The 26,474-nt window shown below is 47.6% G+C and overlaps 1 protein-coding gene across 4 annotated transcripts in view; it reads left to right on the forward strand.

Moving 5' to 3' along the window:
• Positions 2,087–26,474, forward strand: part of KLHL3 (kelch like family member 3) — a 47,475-nt gene continuing 23,087 nt past the window's right edge. The window contains exons 1-4 of one of the 4 annotated variants that reach the window (XM_021410760.1): positions 2,087–2,235; positions 13,706–13,822; positions 16,298–16,404; positions 20,296–20,417. In XM_021410760.1, the coding sequence (XP_021266435.1) occupies positions 13,785–13,822; positions 16,298–16,404; positions 20,296–20,417 (267 nt within the window). In that variant the 5' untranslated portion in view covers positions 2,087–2,235; positions 13,706–13,784. Of the gene's footprint in view, positions 2,236–5,641; positions 5,931–6,195; positions 6,353–13,705; positions 13,823–16,297; positions 16,437–20,295; positions 20,418–26,474 lie in introns of those variants that run through there. The other 3 variants (XM_021410761.1, XM_021410759.1, XM_021410762.1) reach the window with 3 other exon arrangements.

A 26,474-nucleotide genomic window follows, 5' to 3' on the forward strand; every position in this document is an offset into this window, starting at 1 on the left:
GCCTGTTAAGGTGCTGTTCTTGTTGCTATTACAGAGCACATAGAGCTTCAAGCACTGGCCAGTTTCAGATTATCAGCTATCCAACTAACCAAAGCTCCTTAACTTTGAAAACGAGATGCCAAGCCCCGTCAGACTAATAATGCCATCTGTCTGCGGCATCTGGGTATTAACCCTCTTACTCTGAGACAGACAATTTCATTCCTGAGTGCTTTCACAAACAGAGAACACACACTTCTGGCAAGAAAAGCTCTTCTTTAAAATTCAAGCTATGATGTGTTCACTATAGATAACTTTGATAGATACTATGTTAATTAAACAACTTCAAATATCTCATGTGCAACGCAGTAAGGAATCAATACCAGTTTAGAAAGCTAGCTGCACATGTGGCAAGGTGCATGTTTGCTTACTACCATCAGTGTATCACTGATGAACACCGTAGGAAAAAATTCTTAGGAGCAGAATAAGCTGATGAATCTGAACGCATTTCTACAGTTAAAATATTGGCAATTGCATGGTATAAGTTAACTAGTTAATGTCTCTTCAAGTCCTTGTATGTGCTGGAAATGCGCTCTTTTGAATGGGATGGGATGCAAAGACCTGAAAATAGGCAGTTGCTGTGTAATCCAGTCAGCATGAAAGACAAATAATGTTTTAGTCACTTCTGTAACTTTGGCTGGTTTCTACACTTAAAACTGGCTGCTTCTGCTGTGTAAGAAATTTGGCTTCCCACAAAATCCTGGAGGGAGGAAGCGTGAACGTAATGACTGTGGGTGCTGGTTTGGAAGGAGAAAAACCAGGAGTCTGGTCACAATTTCCAGTATGGACTTAGATTAGAGCAAAGCCAGATAAAATGGACAAGCAGAGTTCGGGGCTGGAGATCTGGGCTCTTCTTCTCTTCCTCTGTGGCTCAGTCACCTGGCTTCCTTTACTGCAAGCTAGCCCAGGCTCAGTGGCGAGCCTCCTTCCCCAGCCACGCACCCCAGTGAACAGACGATGACAAGGGCTGTGCATGGCCCTGGGAGGAGGCTGTGCTTACCGAGCTGTAGGAAAGCACAGCACTCTGAGCTGTGTTTGGAAATAGTTTACTTCTGTTTCATCTTCCAGGTCCCCTCCCTCCTTAAAGAGGATGCTCTCTGGTGTCAGGAGCTGACAGCTCTCTGGCTGTGTTGCAGACACGAGACGTTTCCGATTGCCCTGTGTGATCATCTAATAGCCTTTGCAGGTTTTAGCAGTCTTTTAAGTTTACTGAGTTATTCTGCTATGTGATTTCATTTGAACTTGTTTAATTCCATCCACCGCTACTGGAATAACAACGCTTGTTTTACCCAAGAGAGCTCCTTTGAGTCCTGATGGCAGGTTCAGGACTTCTCCCCTGCAGGGTGGTTGTAGTTACAGTTGCTAATGCCTCTGGCACAGGATGTTTTGTAAAGCGCATCCCGCAAGAAAAGTAATGCTAACATTTTTAGTGTTGGAGTATTTTCATCGTTACGCATCCTCCTGAAAAACAGAGCTCCCCATGAGCGTAAGGGGAGGGTCTTCAAAGTGAGTGACCTGGAGCAAATTGCCACGTATCTTTCCTTCTAGACCCACTTGTCTGTTATTTTCTTGAATTCAAGAAAAAGACAGTTTTTCTGTAAATGTGTCTTTTGGGATTTGTTATTGGGAAGCTTTTTCTTCTACTTGCTCAGCACCACCTAGGGTCTGGGCTTCTGCTCTGAGGAATCACATTAATTTGCAAACCTCTTGTGGCGTGAATCAGCACCACACGTGTTTTGGAAGCGTTGGGTTGGGTTTGTGTGCAGCTGATGGCGATGGGAGATCTTGTTTGCTATGCACTTGGGAGCCAACTGAGAGAGCTGAGAACCATCATCTTTGGAAGGAACGTTAAGAAGGAAGAGTTGGCCTAGAGCAGCTCTAGCATTAAAATGTGCTCCACAGTTGCAAGGAACTGGGGCTCCATGCTCTTCACCTTCTCTAAGTGTGTGCTCTTTCTTCCCCACAGGGTCCATGTCTGTTTGGAGAGAGGATGAGAAGGTGGAACCCTGAAAAACGTGCCATGAGTGTTTGGTAAGAGAACAGAAATCCCAGCTGAACCTTCGGTGTACAGTTCCCATTCTGGATGTGCTATGGAGATTGAGTGGGGAAAAAAAAAGGCAAAATATCAAGCAGGAGAATTAAGGACAATCTGTTATCTGCCAAGAACACACGCTACATGTGACTGCTTTTTCTGTTCAGGTAAAACAACCTTGCAAAATCTTTCATCTGTGGCATCTATGTAGCTTACTCATTCTTACTAGTGTTGCAGCATATTGTGTTAAAATACTGGTGTGATGGGCTGTGTTTCTTGGCTTTGCAAAGAACAAAAAATGAGATTTTTGAAAAAAACTTCAAGAAGAGAGTGAGGTAATGGGTGTGCAAAGAGTAATAACGAACAGACCTCGATTTGCATAGGGAGATCCTGAATTAGCATGGGCTTGTTTGTGCCGGTCCCTGTGTTACAGTATACAAATATTAATCAAGCTGTGCAGCATCTTTATGAAACGTGTAGTTTCCCCTTATTACTGAAGGTAGTCATGAAAGAAGAAAGGGATGTATTAAAAAGAATCACATTAAAATGATCTGTTTGCTTGGATCACAGCTTAAATTTTTGCTCAAGTTCACATGACTGCCTTGCAGTGAAAACAGGACGCTTTAGTTGGAACAGAAAGGGGAGTCAAAACCAGGGAAGCATTAAGCAGAAGGACCTTGCAGCATCTAGGCCACCTGAATGCTGGCGTTTACCTTTGTTCAAGCATCCACAACAGTTGTTTTTACAGCTTTCTTCCTGAGCGTTATTTTTTTCCTTTGGTGTGCTCTGTTCTAAACCACAGACTCTGAAAATCTCCCAGCAAGTCTCTGATGCAGATGTGAGGTGATAAGAGGCAGGAAGCTCGTGCCGCTGACGTAGCTGGCTGTGGTGACATCAGTGTTCTATGCTACAGGAAAGAACTGGAGGAGCAGCATGGAGGCTGTTTTTGCTAGTTATTACTGCTGGGCAGGGTGAGCAATTTAACAGCAACTGCTCCAGAAATGACAGCCTGGGGTGAAGGCAGCCAGTTGTTACTATTCTAAAGTCGGCAACGTTATAATGAAGCTCTTGGAGTAAGAACATTATTCTTATAGGCACGGTGATTCATTTTAGAGATTAAAGGAAAGCATATTTCATAAATGTGATTTTGCTGGCGTGTGGTAGACGGGAGCGTGGCAATGGCGCAGCTGCCAGCAGAGGGCCACAGCGGGAGGCTGGGAGTGGGGACAGCACGTGCAGCACCTGTGCTGGGAGCAGGACCCGCCTGGGACCTGGAGCTGTTGTATGTGCTCTGCTTCTTGCAAACCGCATCCTTCAGGACACGCTGCTTTGCAGTGACTCTGTTCCCTCTGGAGCTTTCAAAGCACTGGTGATTGCAGCTGGGGGCAGGTCCCTGCCTAGGAGGTCTTCTAGAGCTTCTTTTGAGCCCTGGGTCCTTCATCCGATTCTATGAAATTATATGTATTTATCTATTAAAAAATGAATAAATAACGTAGGCTGAGAAAACACAGCCTTGAAAGGCTTACACGAATGCAGTGTTTTATGTACGCCCTTCACAGCTCTTCAGTGCACAAGCTGTAGTGTTTTAAGAAAGCTGAATAATAATGTGATGAAGCGGATTATGCAACTAAAGAGAAGAGCTGCTAAATATAGGAAATTGTTGTTGGTGTGGAACTTCGGAACCTGTGCATTGGTATATACCTGGAAATGGGTGCATGCAGGGCTGGGAAGGGTTACTGAATCACTGTGCAGTATTTAAACTGTTTGCACCTGTGGTTCATGGCTCCTGTCCTTTCTGGCTCTGCAAGGCAAAGGATTTTTTTTTTTTTTTTCCAGTCTTGTTGCAGAGGGAAATGGAATGCTTTCTGCTGGGCTCTGGCAGCAGAGATCTTTCTGGTTTCTGCTGAAGCTTTGGAGTTTGACAGGGCGCTGTGCGTGTGTTGGTGCTAGTCACAAATTAAATTCTCAGAAACGCCATGTGCTTTACTTACAAACACAGGGTTAAACCACTTGCCAGGCTTTGGGCTGGGAGAAAAGTGTGGATCAGATTGGCAGGGACTGTTTTTATTCCCTCCCTTCCTGGGATTTTTTACTGAGTAATTCCTCTGTTGTGGGGTCACTGGCAATGCTCTGACCTCTCCTCGTCTCTCCCTGCAGCTCGTTAAGAGTTGTGGGGTTTAGTCATCTACTGTAGGTCCGAAGATCATCACAGGGATCTGGGAAGGCTTTGGTGGGCCAAGATGTGTGGCATGGACTGAATGGGTTGGGTGTTGTATGGACCTTTCAATACTGAGTGTTGGTGATACGGCTGCCAGTGACTGCTAGTAGGTTAAATATCCCAGGTAGCACTAAGTTTCTGCTACTAGGAATTTTTGAAAGCACTTGAAAAAATTCCACACATCAAATGTAGTTAATCCCTTTCTAAAGGTTTCTTTCTGAAGATACCATTCTGTGCACTTTACAACAAGCAAGCAGGGGCGTTATCCATTGTAATTATTTTGCAAGACTGCTATAATCTGTTTACTGGAACACGAGTTTGTCCCATTCCAGTCATGACTGCTCACTGATTGCTCTTTCCAGGTTGCTGGGATTTACCTTCCATTTGTGGAGTACAGCGGTGCACAGTTGGGCAGCGCTGGTTTGGTGCCACCTGTGTGCCTAGATCCCAGAGTGAGCATGACTGAAGTGTGGATTTCATGGTGAAAGCCTAATATTTAATAACTGTGTTAGTAAAAATACACAGGTACATGGCAGAAATTCCAGGACATGCTCTTGCATTCGAACATTTTATGATTATCCAGGAACTTACATGGAAAATGAAGGCTAGAACTTGTTTCCATTGAATAATCACTACTACTTTTACTATACTTTATCCCTGATTTGAAATCACATCTTGTATTGTTACATGTTGTATGTCCAAAATGTGAGACTGCACGGGCACTTGGGAAGTCTTTGAAGATCTAGATGTGCTAAATGGATTTAATGGGATTCTCAGAGGGAGAATGCAGGAATCATTCCTTTTACCTGAGCAGGTGTGTGAGGTTTGGCTTTGCAGCCTTGTACTTGCAGGAGGACTGCCAAATGGTATTTAGACAGCAGGGCTCCAGCTCTCCATGCCCATACTGCACTGATCAAGTCCTTTGGCCTCCAGGGGTTCCAAGTGCTCTTATCAGAAGAATGGGAATGAGGATCAGTTCAGATTTCTAACAAGCATTTTAACCTCTCCTGTGGAGGGTGCAGTAGAATCTATATCGTTATTGCTGATAGAATTTAAGATGTATGGAACGTAGGTTGGTAAGAAGGACGTGATTTGAGGAGAAAAGTGAAAAGGTGGGACGATATTTACAAAAGAGAGAGAATGGCTTCTTGTGATAGAAATCACTGATGCTTCTCCATACCTCTTTCTGTTACACAAGAACATGCGATGAATCATAAAGTAATGAAGCAAGCAAACATTTCTTGTCTTTATATCATTAACCTCTAGGGCCTCAAGGTAGCAGAATAAGATTGAGGAATTTATTTTAATAAAATGAAAAAAAAAAAATCTCTGTCTTTGTGCTAATTGGAGTAAAACCGGCACACCTGAGCCCAGTGCTTCAGGCTGACCTGCAGTTCAGGACTCCTGTTCCCCACACAGCATTATTTCACCTGGTGGGCTGTAGGCTTCGTGAAAAGACCAAATCTCCCGAGAATAAACCGTAATCGGGATTATCAGCTGCACTGCTGGAACGGGATTTTGCCACTGCAGAGCTGTGGAGTTGATCTCGTTGCAGGAAGGAAGAGCAGTTCTGAGGAGAGGAGTTGTTTGACTTGAGCTGGCGGGCGGGAGAGGAGCGCTGCCACAGGGCCGAGGAGATTCCAGGTACGAGCACCTGATTTCTAGAAGCACTACGTGCAGCTGGGCGGGAGGGCCCTTCTGATGCGCATCTCCTCCGACTCGTGGCAGACCGCCGTTCATGGCCGCTCGGGGCAGCCCCTCCACCTGCTCCCAGCGGCGGCAGCTCCGAGCCGGGCGGAGCACAGGCCGCCCCCGCTGCCGCTGTTGCCCGGAGACGAGCAGCGAGCTCGCAGGGGGAGGAGGCTGCGAGGAGGAGGAGGAGGCTGCGAGGAGAAGGAGGGCGGTGCGGGTTGCGGCGGCGGCAGTCGCTGCGGCGGGGCGCGGCGGGGACGCAGCGCTCCGCAGCCGCCCAGAGGAAGCGGCCCCGGGGCGGGGGCGGCCGCTCGCAGCCATGCCGGGCCCGGGGCGCTGAGCCCGCCCCGCTGCCGCACAATGGAGGAGGAGAGGTGGGTGCCGCCGCCGAGCCTTTGTGGCCGTCCGGGCGGCGGGCTCCGGAGGCGGCCCCGGGTCGGCCGAGCCGGGACGCGGGTGCCCGGGCACGGAGGGGCGGGGCGGGGGTCGGGCGGATCGCGCTGCGGGGGGCGGCCCGGCCGGGAGCGGTGACAGGCGGCGGGCGCGGGGTCGGAGCCGTGGGCGCGGGGCCGCCTGGTGCGCGATGGGAGCCCGGCGGCCGGCTGGGGTCACATCTGAGCCGTGCCCGTACCCGTACCCGCTGCTGGCTGCCCCGCAGGGAGGGGTGCGTGGCGGTGTGCGAAGCCTTTGGGCTCGGCGTACCTGTGTGTACGTGGGAGCCGGCACGGGTGTCGGGCAGGAGCGGATGCTGAGCCGTCCTCGCGCCGTTGCTGGGCCGTGCGTATTTTATGTCTTGCAAGGGGACGGTGTAGCTCCAAAACCTGCGCGCAGAAGTGCTCTCGGAGCCGAGCCGGTGCCCGCTGACCGCGTGAGGGGCTCTGCTGCCCGGGGCTCCGAGGTGCTGCAGAGCTGTGCGGTGCTCGCCGTGTGCCTGCTCTGATTTTCAGCTCCTCGCCGTCTGGGTGCCTTTCCGACACCAGAACCGCGCCTGTACGGCTTCAAGCTCCACGCGAAGCCGTTTCTTTTTTTTGTATTTTTCTTTCAAACAGGATGTGCCGAGTGCCCCCTTCTCCAGTCGCGCTGGTGACCTTGCAGGGAGTGTGGGACGGGGAGGGGGCTTGGCCGGCTGGCTGTGCTCTTGTCCGGGGCTTGGCACAAGCTGTGTTTAAATGTAACACGTTGAGAGAATGAAGTAGGGTCAGCCCCAGGTTATGGGGATTTCCCTCTGTCGAGGAGCGGCTCTGCAGCCTGTCCGAATTGCTCCCCGAGCTGTGAAGGGCAGCTTGGTACCCTTACCCAGCCCCATAGCTGCGATGCTTGGTGTGTTCAGTGGCAGTGCACTGCTCTCGCTCGGCCTCGTCTCTAAATTATGCTGTGGAGCTCCCATTCCATGTAAGGGTGTGGACAGCCAGCTGTGGATATGAATCCAGATATCAGTATCCAGGTGTTAATTGATTTCCAGTGCCTTGAAGTCTTAGATTGTCACATTAGCTATTAGCCCATGGAACGTTTTCCTCTTTTTTTCTTTTTCCTTTATGTAAATGAGCCTAGAGTTTGAGGGACTGCGGAGCGGTCATTTGGGTGCCCTGGGCTGTGCTCCTCCTTGGTGCTACCACGTTTTACCTCTTCTTGTAAGACAGTGATGGTCCTGCTTTGTGTGGGGGCCTCTTGCTGGTGATTCAGTGGGCAAGAAATCACCTGGAAAGCACCCGGGTGTTTTGTCTTGCCCTCTTTTCCAGACTGTCCAGTTTTAGGGCATGAAGCATTAGCTATCCCTGCTGGCATGCTTTTGGAAGTGAATGATCACCCCAATTGGTGCTTCTCTTTCTGTTTTTTGGGAAGAGGAAGGAAGCCCCCAGGGGTGCATGGGCAGTAGCAACGTGGGCTTTGACTCCTGGCAGGGAGAGCTGGGGATGCTCTGTAGGACCGCTCCAAAGCTGCTCTGTCTGCTCAGAACGAGTCCTGGGAGGTTTAAAAAACTGACCTCACTTGGTGAGTGCCATGGCAGCGAGCGGGCTGGTTCTGCTCCTGGTTTTGTACTTTTTGCATTTCAACTCCAATATGTGTCACGTAGATTAGGTCTTAAATTTTACACACTGTGGCTTTTATGACAGCAGAATTCCCCCTGGTTCTTAATTTTCCATTTTTGTAGCTCATGAGGAACGTGTTATTGGTGCTTGTATCACCTCTGACTCCGGTCCCAAGCCTGCCAGGACTCGAATATCCTGCTAATTCCTACGTCTGGGTTGTGCAGCGGTATCATGTGCCCACATCACTGCACATGGGCAGAAGCAGCCCTGGGCAAGGGGGATTTAACCTGAAATGTTCACATCTGGCAACAAGTTACCTCGGAATCCCGATTCTCTTTTGTTGCGCTGACAAGGGCTTTCATTTGGTGGAGAAATTGCAGAATTGTTTCTGATCAGGCAAGGAACTCTGAATGTGCGAGATGTGTTTGGGTTTGGAAAGGTAACAAAGACTGGATGGTTTTTTGTTGAAGAGTTCTTACGACTTGTAATTTTAAGTCTCTCTAGCAGTGGTAACCTTTTCATCGAACTGGAGGCTCTTCATTGTATTTGTCTGAAAAATACTGAGAAAGCAAATAGTGGTCTTGTCATTGTTGAATCATTTTGTGTTGTTTCCATTATTGTCAGTGAAGAATTTTCTTCTCAGCGGTTCCTGAAGTCTGATTTTTCTCCTGAGGTCTCTTTTGATATGTATTTTCTTTCTGGGGGCTCACTTGTATGCCTGTCACGTATTTGTCTAAGTGAACGTCTCCACATTTGATGTAGGTGCTGAAGAAATTCAGCTAGATAGGATAATAAATGCTATTAGAAGATCTTTTCCATTATGCTCTATCTGATGTGCTTTAACAATAACACGTTTCTCTGAAATTCTCTTGAAGTCCGTCCAGGTACATGGACTCCTTCAGTCACGTTTTTTACTATCTTTGTATACACCTAAAGAAAAATTCAGAAATTGCGGTCTTATAAATATGTAACTACAGCGCAACCTCTTCTTACTGCGCGTCTGCCTCAGGGAATGGCACTGTTGGCCATCATGCATTTGCTCCGTGATTTTCCTGATTCTAAAGGATTACTCCACCTAAACGACTTTTCTTAAGAATATATTAATTTTCAGGTCTTCGTTTCTCTTTATGGAGGTGTTCAAGCTTTGAAGAGCAGTAACTGCTGGTGGGTATCCTTCAGATTTTTAGATCAGAGCTGTGCCGCGCCTGTCAGAAACTTGAGACTGACATTTCACAGCGATGTTTGTAGTGCATCCTGGAGAGGAGGCTTTGGAAAATTTGTAGCTAGCTTGTCACTCCTCTTTGAAGGCGAAAGTGTGAAGTGCAGGAGGAGGGCGGCTCTCTGAGCCCTGGGAAAGCCAAGGTGCCAACCTGGGGCTGTGGGGATGTGGCAGCTCCCAGAGTCCCCCAGCACACGCGGTGGGGTGGGACCCAGCAGGTCTCCAACGCCTGGTGTCCCCAGCGAGGCTGGGGCTGAATCTGGAGCTGTCCCCTGGAACATGAGCAGGAGCTCATCCTTTCCTATTCCAAAGGAAAGCTCACTTGAAAACTGCTCCTCCTTGCGGGTGAACTCCTGGCTCAACTGAAGGGTGTTAGAATTGATTTTGGCAGAGGCACGATTTTTGTTCCTGTGGTTTACTGACTCTCTACATGGCAATAACCTTGCAAGGGGACAGTTTAGCTCTAAGGAAGGCTTTTATTCTTTTGCACAATCTACAAAGACATCTGTAATTACTGCTGGTAACTAAGGCAACCCAACTTTATGAGTGATGCCTGCGTGCGGCGGAGCTGTGGGTTATGGGATGCAAGTGCTTTCTGCTGGCTGGGACGCGGCCCAGCTCGATCGGAGCTGCTGCTGAGCCTGAGCTGAGCCTGCTGAGCTTGGAGAGGGGAAACAGCCTTAAGCAGGGCTCTGAGCTTCGCAGGCACAGTGTGAGGCTCTGAAATTGGGGTACATTTGTTCCATTTGGGGACGGCACCGGAAGGCCGTGCAGAGGGATGGCGGCACGGCTGGCGCGGGCTGAAAGGAAAGGCCGTGCCGCTCGTCTCAGTCCCGCTGTGTCCCTAATGAGGGTGTTCATCTGGCCTAGGGAAATTAAATCATTTGTCCATTCACTCGGTGCACGGCCTCGGGTGGCCCAGGGTGGGACAAATTGCTCCTGGCACCCGGCCTGCTGTGTGCTGGATGTCGGCTCCTCGGGCAGCACGGGGACGGGCAGGGACCTGCATGGCCCGCTGTGCTCCGAGGACATTGTTCTCTCCTTGGCTTTGCTCCATTAATGAAATAACGGAGTAATTCTGAAGCGTAACAGCTCTCCGCGTAGTGGGAGAAGCAGGGTTATGTAAATGGGCTTTTTGCTCTCTGCAGCTCAGTTTTTTGTGGCAGGTTGCGTTTGCAGGGAGCGTGAGGATTCTTGCGTTCTTGATGTTAGAAGTGCGTTGGTGTTATCTGTGAGTTTGTGCACGGGGGTGTGAAATCTTTCTCTCGGATTTAAAAAAAATAAAAAGTCATCCTCTCTGTATTAATGGAGCAAAGTTCTATGGAAGCTGACTCAGTTTCAAAGATGAGTTAAAGGCAATTGGCCATTAATTTCTTTTTTTTTAACTTTTTTTCTTTTAGCATTAGTCATTTGGGAAGAACTTTAAATAGCGTATATTGATTTTACTTATTTATTTAAGCGAGTTGCTAGGCAGGCAAAATGCAGTATTTTCTTATGGTGAGCCTTTAGCTCTTTGGTAACATGTGAAATACACCCCTGCTAGTAAATCTGAGAATGTTCATCAGGACGCTTTAAAAATCAGCTTCTTTTCATGCTTTTTAGGAGGATCTGATTGATCGTTTTCAGAAAGAACAAGGTTTTTGCTTTTAAAATACACAGCCGAACGTGGTGGAGCAAAGGCTCTATGGAGGCGTGTTGTTCTGACGTTTGCTTTGGTGTTCAGTAGAACTTGCTGTGTCCTCTGATCTGCATCTCTTGCCTGCTGGAAAGTTTGAAAATGAAGAACCTTTGGTCTCTGGCATCGGAGTGCTAACAAATAAATCTCAGTGGCACTCTTCTCCAGATTAAGGAAACTGTGTTTTTTTGTGTGCATCACTTGGTTTGGGATCCTGCAGGGTCAGTCTCTGACCGTGACTGTAAGCAGCATGCAGTGGGCACAGGTGTCTGCTCACCTCTTTCAGTTTCATTTTCCCATTCTTTATTTGTTTGCTTCCTGTACCTACTTCTGTTCTGGGGACCGAAAGCTTGGAGAACCCGCTCGCCCTTTCAGATCCCCGCTTTGCTCAGCTTGGCACCGCGTGCCGCGAGGGGAGGCTTGGCTGTTTGAAAAGCAAGGCTGAGATTTTAAAGCTATGCTCAAACTTCACTTGGCCAAAGGTTCCAACAGAGGCTTTTGATCAGCGCAGCACGGTGGTGCAGCTGAATCTGGCTGTGTCCCCGTGGTGCTCGGAGGCTCCTTGCTGTGATAGAGCTGGGTGGGAGCTGAGCGCTGTGTGTGCTGCTGGCACTCAGCTTTCCTCAGGGACAGAAAACCGGGCTGTGTCATTGCCTGGTGCTGGCCCTGTGAGTGCTGAATGTTTAACAAGGGATGCCCTCCTGGCTTTTAATCTGCCATACTGGGCTAGTCGGATGAAAACCATGAGAATGTCATGTTTGGTAAGGGCAGCACATTGTCGGTGGGTTGTAAATAGTTAATAATTGTAATTTTTTCAGAGAAAAAGTCACCGTATGTGAAGATACATATAATATACATGCATTAGCAAAGGTCAGTAGACTGTTCTGGGGAAGGACCCTACACTCCTCACTGGTTTTGTACCCTTCTTCAGGGGCTGTCTGTGGTACAGCCTGGATGCGGGGCTGTTGGTTTAACCTGCGTCAGCCTGTTCTATCCTGAAACAAGCACGTGACAAGGAGAAGGGTACGAAACCTGAAGTTCGTGGGGAACTGTCCTTTGGAAGGTAAACTCTGAGCAGGTCTCTAATCTGGTTTGTGGTGGTGATGGGATTACCTCCCAGGGACAGCCATTCACTTGGAGCTGGTTTTCAACAAGGATGACCTTGCTCAGCTTGTCTTACTTGCTTTTGCCTACTGGAAGGTTTGAGGTATGAGCCGTGGATTTAAGTGGAACAGTTATCTCACTCTGAAATGCTGCTTTGTTTCACAGGTGGGAACCTTTAGCTCAGAGTGATTTGTGCATTTTCAAATCATAGAGGTGGTGATATTGACCTTATGTCAATTCTGTGCAAAGAGCCAACGCTCAGAACAAAGTAATGAGGACGCGTATGTGCCTTAGGCACCTGTTGGCCTGGTTAAACACAGCACAGAACTGGGTGCATCTGGTTTTACATTACCTATACAGCCTGTAGTTCTGCTGGGAAAGCTGAGTTCAGTAATTCTTTCTATACATTTCAGCGGCACTAAATAGGTCTATTTCTAGAATGGAAATGGAATGTGGCGGCTGCAAAGCTAGTGCTTGGAAGATCTGCAGGTTTTTTTAATAGCCTTTTCTACTTACCTCCATCGAAGACGGTATGAGTCCTGTATTGTATGTGTTGGTTTTTCAGATGGGATGTGAAAAGGTAAACTTCTCTTTCTCCATACGGGTGTTAAAGTATATCCATGGAACTCCTGCAGCTCCCAGTGCTGAAGTCTATTCCTATCCAATAAGGCAGTTGTGTTCTGGCTTGAATTTCAGCTTACATCGCTTTCCTGGACTGCAGCCTGTAAGACTGGGCTTTGTCCTCGAGTGTTTGGCACTTCTTTTTCTTCCCTGCTGATTGAAATATGGGTTGTTTGGCTTTCCACGTCAGTGCAGAGGTAGCTGCATTTTGTGATGCTCTTTTGGGGATGAGTGGCTGGAAAGCTGCCTGACGGAAAGGGACCCTGGTGTGCTGATGGACAGTTGGCTGAATATGAGCCAGCAGTGTGCCCAGGTGGCCAAGAAGGCCAATGGCATCCTGGCTTGTATCAGAAATGGGTTGGTGAGCAGGACTGGGGAAGTCATCCTGCCCCTGTACTCGGCATTGGTGAGGCCCCACCTTGAGTGCTGGGTTCAGTTTTGGGTGCCTCAGTACAGGAAGGACATGGAGGTGCTGGAGCAGGTCCAAAGAAGGGCAACAAGGCTGGGGAAGGGCTTGGAGAACGTGCCCTATGAGGAGAGACTAAAGGAACTGGGGCTGTTTAGTCTGGGGAAGAGGAGGCTGAGAGGAGACCTCATTGCTCTCTTCAAATACCTGAAAGGTGATGGCAGTGAGAGCGGGGCTGGTCTCTTCTCAGTGGTGACAGGTGGCAGGACAAGGGGAAATGGCCTCAAGTTGCGCCAGGGGAGGTTTAGGTTGGATATCAGGAAAAACTTCTTTCCAGAAAGGGTTGTTAGGCACTGGAACAGGCTGCCCAGGGAGGTGGTGGAGTCACCATCCCTGAGTGTGTTTAAAAACCGTTTGGATGTGGTGCTCAGGGACGTGATTTAGTAGTGGGTTGTTAGAACAGTATGGTTAGGTTGCGGTTGGACTTGATGATCTTGAAGGTCTTTACCAACCTGAGCAATTGTATGATTCTTCATATGGCAAGCCTGGTTGGACTAACAAACGTGCAAGCAGCTCCACAGATAATGCCCCGTGCTGCAGTTTTATGATACCTGTTATTCTTGAAGTGTCACAGAATGAAACTTCTTACTCTTGTTTTGTTCTTGTTTTCAGCATTAAGCAGAGTTCCCGATCCTCTGAGGCAGGTGAGGATGAAAAGGACCAGCGCACAGTGACGGTCAACCCCTCGCACATGAGAAAGGCGTTCAAGGTCATGAATGAATTGCGGAGGTACACTTCTGACTTCACGGGCATCCTCTCTGGTTTAGCAGAAAAGTGCTGGTTGAAACAGAAAGGCTTCTGGGAGGCTTTAAAATAAATAGAAATCTCTAATGGTTGCTGGAGGGTATTGATAAGCAAGTAGAAAGAGGCAGCTACAAGGTAGCTGTGTTGTGGTGGAGTGCTGTGCCTGTTCCCACAGTCGCCTTTCTTCTAGTCAGAAGGAAGCCAGCAGCAGCTCCAGAAGTTATTTGAGCGATATCCTTCATTTTATAGATGATAATTCATGTAGCATTTTCCATTACTTACAGCAAATTTAGCTGTAAACTATGTTCTTAACTGAGCTAATGGGCTGAAAACCAATAATAGAACATTACAGACAGAAAGACACCTACACGTAATTACAGACCGGAGATTATGAATGTACTGTTCTTAACTCTGTTGAACTAGTGCTGTTGCTCAGTCTGGGCTTAGCACTTCAAAGTAGGAAAAAAGCCCCATCAACAACTCAGATCTCTATTTGGAAATTAAAAAAAAAAAAAAACATTATTAGTTAAGAGGGAACACCTTGGTGTCTTTAAACAACTGTGTGGGCATAGGGAGAATGGAGGCTGAGAAAATGTCAGCGAACGCGGTCCTTCAGAAGCACTGCCACCACCTTCTGATGTGATGACAGTAGTTAAGCCTGTGTTGTTTTTCAGCTGTTCCCCCACGAACCAGGCAGAAGTTCAGTGAGCGTTTCTCCATCTAGTTCATCTGAGTTGTTTGCCTTCCAGCAAAGACTTAGAGTCACAAGTTTTGAAAGAATTGCTGGGGAAAAAATGCATGTCGTATACATGAACGTGAGCGCTCTCTGTCTCTCCAGATGAAGGCAGATAAAACCCTTTGCTCTTTCTGCATGCCCAAAGTATTCCAAAGACACTGCTAGAGCCACCTCTCTCCAGTGGATCAAGTAGTTTCCCAATATCTGTTTTCTCCAGTGCAGAGGAGAGTTAGAAACGTCTCCTTCCAGATGTCTCATAGGGGTTCTCAGTTGCACAAGGAACAGAAAATGGAAATGTCCTTCCCTTGTAACAATTAAATGAAGCAAACTATGTTTTTTTTTTATATTGGCATCCCTCTAGTCCTCTCTTTGTACTGAAAGCAAAAGATCTGAAAATAGAGGTTTGCGCAGCTATATTCAGAAATCTATTGTGCTCCTATTATTCCTTCGTTAATTGAAACACAGTGGGAATAGCTGGAGACTGACAGTGTTTCTCAGTGCCTGTAGTTAGCTAGGCCTTGTGCAGTGGTAAAGCCATAAAACACAGAAGATTGAAAGCTGCCCTTAAGCACCCGTTTGATGTTTTCTTTTTCTGGGTACTCCTCAACCCCTGCTGCTGTTCTGGAATATGCAGTACTCATGTCTGTTACATTGAGTTTGTGATCCATTAAGCTGTCAATAATCAGCGTTAATAGCTACCTTGAATAATCGTGCCTTAGGTCAAACGCACGGAGAAATCCCAAACGGAGACGGAGAAATCCCAGGCGGATCTTGCTATGCCTTTCGCCTATTTGCAATATGTTGCTCACTTGAAATTTTTAGCTTTCAAATGTAAATTGAATTAACTTTAATGAGTGGTACTTTAAATAACTATAGTCCAGAGAGGGACTGAATGGGGCGTCTTTTACATAAGCTGAAGGAAAAGGGAAGCTTCCATTAGGAGCAGATTAGTGCTCCCATTGCTGCCCTCATCCCTTCCAAAGGAGGGTGAATGCAGAGCAAAGATTGTCAGTACCTACTTTCTTTCTGATCTCCATCTGTAATGCTCCATTTCACAAGTCATTTTATTTATTCCAAGTTATGGAGGAGGAGGAGACATGCCTAGACCGTTAGAAGTTTCGTATGCATTTATTTGATATGTAGTTTCCCGGGAGAAAGCACAGCGTTTTGATAAGCATTTCTGAAGAGAAGGCGACATCTAGATTTGCAGACACTAAACTTTTTTTTTTTCAGGCTTGACATTTCAAAAGAACGCCCTTATTTTGCATTTGTATGCTCAAACATCTTAAACCAACTTATTGGGAGGCTGAGCACTTCTCGCTGTCTACATCTCCGAAGCCCTGTGCAAACATTAACTAATGAATCCTCAAAGGACATACGTGGGGCTGCTAGGAAAGGTCACTGATTAATGAAGTGGCTTTTCTAAAGCCACACAGTGATTCAGTGGGGAGCGCAGAAGTTATTTGGTTTTGTTTGGAACCCCTTGTTTTATCCCTGTGACTCTTAATCCCAGCTAAGTCATGGGATAGGGAAGTTCTCAGGCCCAGGGATAAGCTGCAGGACTGACTGCTGTTCCCCAAGGGCTCGGGTGCCTTGTCCCTAGCAGCAGGACTTCTGCTTGCTTTTTCAGGCCTTTACCAACATAGGTTTGGTTTTTTTTGTTTTTTTTGTTTTTTTTCTTACCTGTTCTGAAACAATCTTTGTCTTTTCTGGTGTTTTTCCAGCAAGCGACTCCTCTGTGACGTAGTGATTGTGGCTGAAACCGTGGAGATGGAAGCCCACCGTGTGGTCCTGGCGGCCTGCAGCCCTTATTTTTGTGCGATGTTTACAGGTACTCTGCAGCAGACCCTGCACTGGGGCACGGTAAATGGGCTTGGGAGTGGCATAAGGGTATGGGGGGAGCATGCAGAATATCGCTCGCAGGAAGGTTACTATGAGGCTTGGCTTGCTCTGGGTGGTTTTTTATTCCTCAACAAATGCTTGGGTCATGAAAACACACATTGTTAACATCAGGCACACGTGCTGTGCCCTGTTGTTCACATCAAAGAAGCTGCTGGCGCAAAAGTTGTGGTTTTGAGGCCCAGCCCTGCAGATGCTTATTCGTGGTCACGGATGTTTAATCTCCCATGGCACTTGTTGCTGCTGCTTGAAATAACACTGTGGATCCCAGTGTGCATTAGCAGTTCTGCTTTTTTTTTTTTCCAGGGTGCATTGTTACTATCCAGTGTATTTTGGCAATGGCGAATGCAACCTCAATGTGAAGGGAAGGAGGGGACAGAATTCTGGCCCTGATCACCTAATCCCTGTAGCCTATGGCTGCGGGTGGGTGGGACAGCAAGAAGAGGCGTGTTGGACCCAAGGCAGGCACTGGCCGACTTACTTAGGTCCTTCTGGTAACATTAGTATGGTCAGGAGCACCTTAGCTTCCTTTCCTTTTCCTTGTCCTCCTTTCTGGGATGGGAGCTGATATAACCAAATACAAAGAAAATGTATGCTGCAGAGAATGGTTGCCATGGTCCCAGAGCTCCAGCACGCTGGGGGATTTTGCCCCTGTTTTTTGTCCTTCGGTCTGTGGCCTTGAAGAGGAGAAAGCCTTTTTCAAAGAGGTCAAAGCTTGGCAATGTGGGTCCTTCTTGCTTTTACAAACCTTGGGGTTAGGCTTGGTTTTATTTGCCTTACTAGATGCAAAATGCAGCGTTTCTCAGGAAAAAGTCTGTCATTTGGGCATCTTTCCTCCCCTTCTGTAATGGAGGGGGGAAAGAAGCTTAAGTGTGAACCAATGTCTGAATGTTAGACAAGATGTGAGGTTTGCCATGTGGCTTTACCCGTGTGGGAGCAGAGGTAAACAGCACTGCTGTTCTGTAGGGAGCCTTGGCATTGGCACTTCAGGGAGGGAGTGCTTGTGATGCTGGCTCCTGACAAGGTTTAAGAAAAAAAAAATAAAAATCACTGTAAAACCCTCTGATCCTTAGAGGTCACCTGAGCAGGAATGCAGTGGTGCAGAGCAGGGCTGGAGCTGCTTATGTTTCCATGCAGGAATTCTCCAGAAGTGTAATCCCTCATGCAGCCAGTTAACCAGTAATCAGGTCCCTGCAGTCACGCGGCCACTTGGCGTGCCCTGGGCTGGGTGGCAGCTGTGGGGCCCCAGCATGTCCCTGCAGGCAGCAAGTCAGGCAAGGACCAGTTGTCTGCTCAGTTCTGGTCCCAAATTTCCAAGGCCTGGAACTTCTTGCAAAGACTGAGTGTGATATTCTTCCAGCTGCTTCTGAAGGGCGAGTGTTTAAAATCTCAGCTCGGCTATTTGTTGGGGTTTGTTTTTCAGCTTTGTGTTGCACGTCAGCAATGTGACTTGGCAGCTGCACCGCCACGTGTGCATGTGTGCAGGGTGGATGCAGGATGCATGAGTGGGAGCAGCTTGGGCACGCAGCGACCCTGCTGGAGAAAACCCTTCTTGGGGTGTGGGGGGACCCCTGGGCAGTAATAGCACATGGTCAGGATAAAGCCTTGAGCAATGAACCAGGACCCACAGCTCAGCTCCATTGTCTGGTGTTGTCTGCAGGTGTGTCCCTGTAAGTTGGGCCCGATCTTGGTCTCATAGATGGCCTTCTGATGACCTTGGGATCTTTCTTTTGCCATCTAGTGTCCTCTGGTTGGTCCTATCTCTTGATGATTGCCTTGGGAAATCCTGCAATAAACAGGCAGTTATTCCACTTGCGTCCTCCACTACTTGAAGGAGAGGCAGGACCCAGCATTTCTTGTTCTTTATTGGTCTTTGGGAATGTTTCAGATGCATGGTCCTTGTTGGCGTCGCATCGGGGAATGATTGGTGATAATAATTTCCATCATATAGAAAAAAAAAACCAGTAGTCATTTCAGGAAGGACAGCAGATACTATGGAGATGCTGCTGGGGCTGTTACTGTGAGAAACGTGGGGGGATTTCAGCACTGCAGAGGGAGGAGGCATCAACGCAGCAATCACAGAATAGCTTGGGTTGGGAGGGACCTTCAAATTCATCTCGTTCCAAGAACTTAGGGGGTGGGGTTTGCGGCCTTTTCTTACTTTTCTCATCAGGACAAGTGGCTGGAGGGCTCCAGTCCCAGCCCTTCTGCCCCTGCCCTAGGACGCAGTGTGACTCCCTTTGTGGCTGTGGGATGTTGTCGGAGCAGAGCCAGTGGAGGACATTAGCACGCAGGGCTGGCAGCTTGCTGGTGGGTGTAGGAGCCCACACAGCCTTTATTTTTGTAGGCTGTGTCACGTGAGCACACAAAGACAGCCGATGTTATCGGTCCCTCTGAGCTGTTTCTGCATCAGTTCTGGGGGAGAGTGTCCCAGCCCCTCCCCTGCCCCCTGGTTCCAGTGGGGACTGTCTGCTCTGCTTTGCCCCTCACCTGTGGGATTTTGTCTAGGTCCTCCAAGCTGCTTCAGCTCCACGTGTGCTGAGCTGAGCCCTCTCACAGAATCCCCCTCTTCTCTGGAGATTTTTTTTTTTGTGGGATGGGGAGAAGTTCTTGGGCTGAGAGGTTTGTTTCACCAATTAAAAAATCCAACTTGTATCCCTTTGTACTTGGACATTTGTATTCATGGGCTTCTCTTTATAAAACTGATATTAATTAATATTAAAAATGGAAGTCGGAGCAAATATTATTTCAGCCCGAGTTTCCCTTGGGATGTTGTTGGCCCTTCTAATGCTTATGGTCTGACCCAGCTCCTGTTATTTGCCTCCTTACTGGTGTAAGTAAAGCCCCGAAGGTTTAATGTCCAGGACCAGGACTTTGAACCCCCATTAGCAACCTGCTCCGTGCCGTGTGCTGTGCACTCAGTGTGCTTGGCCACGTCTTGTCGTGCTCCGTATGGAGCTGTAGGCTGTAATTACTTCACACTTAGGCTGTAGAAACTGTTTTTCCTCTTAATCCCACAGCAGTACTGAGTCACCAGATTTCTTAGCGTAGTGATTATTCATGCTCGGGTTTAAGAATTAGCGCTTCTTCAAGCTCTGTTTGGTTTAGATTTAGTTTTTCATTTGTCATTTCCTTTCTGCTTTGGAGCTTGCTCTTTCTGTCCTGTGCTTCCTGGAGGTCCCGCTGGTTAAGCCTGGGCTGGGTGATGTCTCCCTGCATGTGAAGGCTGGAAGGGCCCCGGGGAGTCCCCTCTCCTTCCCACAGCACACTTGTGTGTGCACTGGATGCACACCTGTTTCCTTTAGCAGGTTTCAGGCTATTCCTCAAGATGGATGGTAACACGACTTCGCCTTTATTGTGTGGTATACCACAAAGCACCTGGATATAGCTGTTGCAGCTTACTCATCTACCTGTATATATGTATTTATAATAAATAGATGAATAAAGCGAGCCCTGCTAAGGCTTGTCCAAAGTCTGTTTGATCCTGTGTCTGTGATGAGACACAACAGAGGGCCGTGTTGCTTTTTCAGCCCCTGTACGTGTTTAAATGCAGCTGAATATGGCAGGTTGTTTTCCTGCAAAAAAAAAGCCCTCCTTGTACTTATTGACGAGTTTTATCTTATACTGGTGTCTTCCAACATTGAGATGCTCTTTAGGTGGCATTAAGTGGCTTCTGAGAATCTCAGTGTTTGTCTTTAGATAGTCAGGGATAGTGTCAGGGCAGTCATTAGGAAGCAGCAGGATGTGCTGGAGGTGTGGGGAGCAGTGGCCTGAAAAGAGCTCCTGTGCAGCAAACTGACTGTCCTTTTAAAATGCTTTTCAGGAGACATGTCTGAAAGCAAAGCCAAGAAGATCGAGATAAAAGACGTGGATGGGCAGACACTGAGGAAGCTGATTGATTATATCTACACAGCTGAGATAGAGGTCACGGAAGAGAACGTGCAGGTGAGTCTGCTTCAGCCATTCCCCTGGAAACCCAAGTCAGAAGCTGGCACCTCAAAGGCCTTCGGGGATAAGTGATCTCTTCAGGCTGCGGAAAGTAAAAGGTTGAACTTGAAAAGAGCTCTTTCCAGCCTTGCTTAGTCTTGAGGCAGTTTGCTGCTTTGCCTGTGCTTAAGTCCTGTTGCATTTAGCTTTTGTATCAAGCTTTAGTAATGAGCTTAGGCATTTGCCTTCCAAGAAGCTGTGCTGACTTGTGGGTCAGTCTGTCGAAGGTCAGAATACACACAAACAAGCAGCAAGTCAAATGTGGCTTCAGGTCATGGCAGAGGAAGCTGGCTGTTAGTTTTTAAGTTCTTCTGGGGAGTTTGAATAGTTTGGCGGAGCTCTGAGTGGAATATATTGTTAAAATGAGGGCATTCTTCCCTTCTTTGTGTGCATTCTGTCTTGCAGCTCTTTGAGGTAAATATTAGTCTGGAAGGGGAAGGAGTAATTGAAAGGCAGCCTACAGACAAAGCAGGATGCTGAGGAAGAGTGTTTTGTTGTCTGTGTCACATGGCTGTGGCTACTGGTAAAGCTTTTTCTTTGTGCTTGTATTTATGAGAAGAAAAGGGCTGTGCACTTAGCTGCTGATGTCTGGAGGGGATGCTGGGAGCTTGGTGCTTGTTCCCCATTTTTGTTTGCAAGTGACAGTTGGAGCCTGGCGTCCTCCTGCCTGTGATTTGGGCATTGGACGGGGCGTCAGCAGCCAGTGTCACGGGAGGGGGGGGGGGGGGAGAGGAGAAATGCCACTCTTCCATTGACCTAATTAAGATAGCAAAATTAGACTGGTTAGAAGCTCTTTGCTGCTTGAACTTGAGTTATTGTTGTGGATGAGACATACTCATCTGCTCCAATCTCTTGTGGATGGCACAGGCCCTTGCTGTGCTGTAGAACATGGCTCTTCCTACATGAATCTTCCAGGTGCTGTTACAGCAAAGAAACGGATGCACAAAGCCATCGCAGGTCCCCTCCTTCACTGCAGTGTGTAGTTGAGCTTTTGGGGATCTGAGGTAGAACATACCGTCAGTAATTTATAGTGGGAAAGCAAGGTGAAGTTCCTTGAACCTCTGGGGTCTTCCATTGCTGGAGGAAAAATGGCATTTACACATCATCAAGCTGGCATCTTCCTGGGGGGAACGCGAAGCCCTACAGCCACGAGCTTTCTGAAGCGTCTGCTTTCCTTCCATGCTGCTGGTTGGTGGGGGGCCCAGGAGCACCCACTCAGCACGTGAGATGGGCTGAGCTCAGGCTGCCATTTGTTGTGCTGGAGCCAGTCAGGCTGCATCAAATGGAGCTAGCTGGAAGCTACCACGTGTGCTCCAGCTTTTTCCCCATGCGAGCATCACAGTGCTCGTGCGCAGCTGCACCTGGCACAAGCAGTGTGGGAGCTGGGGCAGGTTGCAGTGCCTGCTCTGTGTTGGCAGGAGATACCTGCCTCAGGAGCCCAGATGTTGCATTTTGTGATCAAACAGAAAACTCAAAGTCTTCTTTCAGTAAAGCCTAGCGATATCCTGCCTTCCTATGGCCTGGGGATTACAAGAAGTTGAAGTAAGAGCCCTGCATGTCTTCGTATTCTGGCTCACATCTCTTGGACAGGAAGATCAAAAATATGTTTGGTGAATACTAATCTTTAGACATGGAGGTTTTTCCCAGTCTAATAAAGCAGGTTTTTTTCCCATGATTTATTTAAATAACCACCTTGTGAGTAACTCTGTAGGCTGGAGGTACATTAATTTGTGAAGGCTAAAAAATGAAGCTGATCTAGGGCAAGATTAACGGACTAGTCTAAGTTTTATTATGTGTTAAAAATGTCTGTGCTTAAAATGTTTTATGGAATTTAATATCATTTTGTGAAGAAGCCCATCAAAATTTTAAAGAGAAATTTCCATCCTGCCTGTGGGTATTTCACTGCTGAGCAGAATGCCATAAATGCGTTAATGTCCACCTGTGGCCACAGAAGGGTCAGCAGAAAAGAATGTTCTGCCTTTCCTTGGAAAGGTTCACAACTGCAAAGGCAAACCAACGAGAAGAAACTGGAAGAAGCGATTCCTGGATAAATGTGCCCGTTAACTTCATTATAGAAAGGAGAAGAAACAAGACTGCTAAACGGCGTGAAATAAGCAGATACAGCCAATGTACCAAACACATGAATAAATGGAAAGATCTTGTCAGTGAGCAAAAGAAAATGAGAGCAGAGTTGAAAGGAGAAGAAGCCGAGCAGTGAAGGTGCTGTGGGAGCGAGGGCAGGAGGGCTCCCATGTGTGGGGCTCTGATGTGAGGTGGTGCCCAGTGTGTCACAGCAGCAAGCCTTCATATCAGTGCTTTCTTGTTTCTTTTTTAATAGAAGCCTGCCTTTTTTTTTTTTTTTTTTGGCTTTTGTAGGCCTAATAGAGTGTCCGGGAAGTGAGGCTGTTTTCCCGAGCATGTATTTTTGTAGCTGTTTGACGTTTTGTTTCACAAAGTTTTGGGATTTTTTTTTTTGTGGTTTTTGTTTTGTTCTTGTATACACATCCTTCCTCGTTTTCCAAGGGGCCGGCGCGGTCAGTTCCAGACGTCTATGTAGTAAATTACTCCTCAGAGGTCTGTGCAGGTAAGAGTCCCATGTTGTGGTGAGTGCTCCTTTTGTATCGTAGAATCAGAGAATGGCTTGGGTTGGGAAGGACCTCAAAGGTCATCCAGTTCCAACCCCCTTGTGAGCTGGGTTGCCAGCCACTACACTGAACTGCCCACGAGCCCTTCGGGCCTGGCCTTGAACACCTCCAGGGATGAGGCATCCACAGCCTCTCTGGGCAGCTTGTGCTAGTGCCTCACTGCCCTTCTTCCTAACATCTAACCTAAACTTCCCCTCTTTCAGTTTGAAACACAGGTGAGAACCAGCCTGACCAGCTCGGTTATTCTTTATGCATTGGAACCTCATTTTCAGAGAGATTGCAAGGTGATAGAGTCAGCAGCAGGATGGCTCAGGGATGACAGGCAATAGAATGGTTTCTGCACCGAGTGTTCTGTCTCAGAACACATCTGGGATTCAAACTCTTGCTTGTTTGGAAGGTGTGGAGCAAAGGAGGAATTTGTCTTCACTGCTGTAGTCTGAGGAAAATCCATCCAGGGATTTCTCTTCACCATCTTCTGTTGGCTTCTCTTCTGTTGTACCCCACATCGAGGTCAGATGGAAAGACACCTGTGTCGTATGTATGACAAAAGGATCTCGTTCATTTGAATGTGGAGCTTGATAAGTTTCTGTGGGGGGGGAAAAAAAAGTGCTGTGCAATTTCTGTAGAAGTGTGGAAAACTGATAGAAGTGAATTAGGGAAGCTCACACGTGTTCACTGAAGGCCTGGCTGGCTTCAGTGTAAGCCACATGCAGATGTCCAACAGAGCTGTGGGTGGTGAATACAGTTTCTGTTTAGCATGTCGTACCCGTCCTTACCGATGACACTTAATTACTTGCAGGCAGCCTGAGAATTACCCTCCCAATTAAGAAAGTCGTTACCATTAGGTTTGTAATGATTCCCTGGGAAAAATCCTGAGTAACCTGATTTCACAATTAAATTTTTACTGATGAGCCACAGAGTACCATATGCGTGGTGTGTCCTTGTCTACTACCACAGCCTGAGGTATGGCTCAGATGGAAGGGGAAATGAAGAGATGTCTGGAAATCGGTTTACTGGGGGAAATAGATGTTGGAACTGTCAGCTTTGCAGGCACAGCGATCATAATAAAAAATGACTTGAGAAAGAAGGAATGAAGCTTTGCTGGAATCGATAGCACTTCTTATTCAGAAGTGTGCTTCTGCACCTCAGGTTTCCCAAAGGACTTAAAGACTTCAAAAGAAAGGAAGGAGAGTGTCTGAGGCGGATGCAGTTTCAATACAGCCGCGGTACAGGGGTGCTAAGTGGGTCATTTCATCTCCCTTCCTACTGCGTGCTTCAAAAGCTACAGTAGGCTCAAGCCGAGGGTGAGGCAGAGAGCCTTTCAGCTCAGCTTTAGGAAATGCAATGAACTAGGGCTGTTTTCTCTCTGCTCCTTGCTTGGCATCGCCTTCCTGGAGTGCTGCAGTCCTTCGGCAGCAGGCTGAGCTCTGCTGGACTGGTGTCCTTCCTACACCCTCAGGAATTCTTCTAGGTTGGCTTGTACGTGTGGCACCAGGGGCTGTGGGAGCCTGGCAGATGTTTCTCTGCTTCCTTATCTCACTTCTTACTGAGAAACAGCTCAGCTGTTCTGTGTGAAGTTGGAGAAGGCAAGCTTCTCCCCTGTTTTCTCACTTACCTTTATATCCCTTCTTCTTATGCCTGTTCCTGGAGGTTTGTGGCTTCCTGATCCCATGCATGTGCTGCCTTGGCTTTTGCACCCAGGTGGAGCATGTCAGAAGCACTGTTGTTCATGCTCAGTGCTATGTGGTAGCAATGAGGGAGTGGTAAAGGCTCCTTGCCTTCCTTACACTGAAAAGCCACATGACAGTAATGTCGTTTTATCTCCATGCTTCATGTGAAGTGTAGAGCTATATGATGAAAACTGAGTATGTAACCTGCCCTGCAGATGCCAAATCTGCTTGTTTTTCCGCTCATGATTTCCCCTGGGAGTTGTCTCCCTGTTTGGACAGATGTGCAGTCCCAGCTGTGGCTCTGGATGTGCTGCTGAGGATTACAGCTGGTAACCTTCCTGGCTTCCAATTTGACTAAATTGTCAAAGCAGCTTAAAAGCTTCAGTGTCTCCCCTGCCTTGGGGAAGTGCTCCTCTCCCCATCTGCAGAGGAGGGATGTTGTGGGTTGCCTCTTGGCTGAGGTTACCTGCAAGCTAACTTCAGGCTCTGAAGTCCAGCATTAATGCCCTGAATGCTGAGAGAACCTTACAGCAAGACGGATCACTTTTGGCTGAAAGATTTTTCTAGTTTAGAGACATCAAAGGTTTATGAAAGTATTTAGTGGCACAGGCAGTGTTCTGTAAAATGTGAGGCTGGTACAGAGTCTGCAGAGTGAGAGCACAGCTGGAGAAATAGATGGTTATTGCTGTTCAGTGCCATAGATGAGGTTCTGGACATAATTTATTTAGCAAGGAAATCAATCTCCAGTAGTATAACAGATAGTTTTGGTACAATTACGATAGACAATTGGATTTGGTAAGGAGGTTGAATAGTATTTGCTCTAAATTGTTTGCAGTGGTTGGAGTTCAAATACTAAAAGCCAAATCCAGACCCAAGTGAGTAACTTGCCTGGGTGTTAATGAGGCTGGAGTTGGGTCCTGCTGCATGATCAGGCAGGGCATTTCCTCCTGTTATTTCTAAAGGAAACAGGCTTTGTGCTAGCGGATATCCTTTGCTTGCTTTTTGCCTTCCCTGGTTTAAAAAAAAAAAAGTAGAGTGGTGAGATGTTCAGCTGGGAAATAAGAAAGAGAAAATCCACTCATCTGTTGATAAGCTATTTTTATCCTACTTTTAAAGGGTTACGTGATAATGCTCCTTTTGAAATATCTGCAGTAGTTTGATGTTCCTTCCCTGCTGCCTGCCAAGCCAGCCTGAAGCTGCGGTGGCAGGACCGGGATGTCCGAAGGGCTCTAGATGTGGGTATCAGCAGTGAGCATCCTCTGTCCTGGAGGCGGTACCCCAAACATTTGAGCTCTGCAGCCCACCTGCATTTTCATACTTAATGGGCAGGGTGTGTGTGGAGGAAGCTCTGGTCATAGGTGGTTTGTAGGCAGGTCAGGCACTCGCCTTTCTGCTGATAGGAGATGGTTCAGTCAGATAGAAAGTTGCTCACAGCTAGGTTCCAAAACCACAAGAGCATTGCTATCTTGATTTAATCAAAACCACAAACTAATCTCCTCCTGGCATCAAGAGGCTTGGGCCAAAATGGGCTCCCAGGTTAATTGTTTTCTTTTTCTATTTACTGTTGCCTGTTGGGGTGACTGGTGGCAGCACTCAGATAACACAGAGCTGGGCTGGGGCTGGAATATGCCAGGGGCTTAAAAAACACCTGGGGCAAGCTATGAGTGTCCTGCCGTGATGGGAAATGAGAGTATGGGGGC

The sequence above is a fragment of the Numida meleagris genome, chromosome 12 (genome assembly GCF_002078875.1).
Source record: "Numida meleagris isolate 19003 breed g44 Domestic line chromosome 12, NumMel1.0, whole genome shotgun sequence".
NCBI lineage: Eukaryota > Metazoa > Chordata > Aves > Galliformes > Numididae > Numida > Numida meleagris.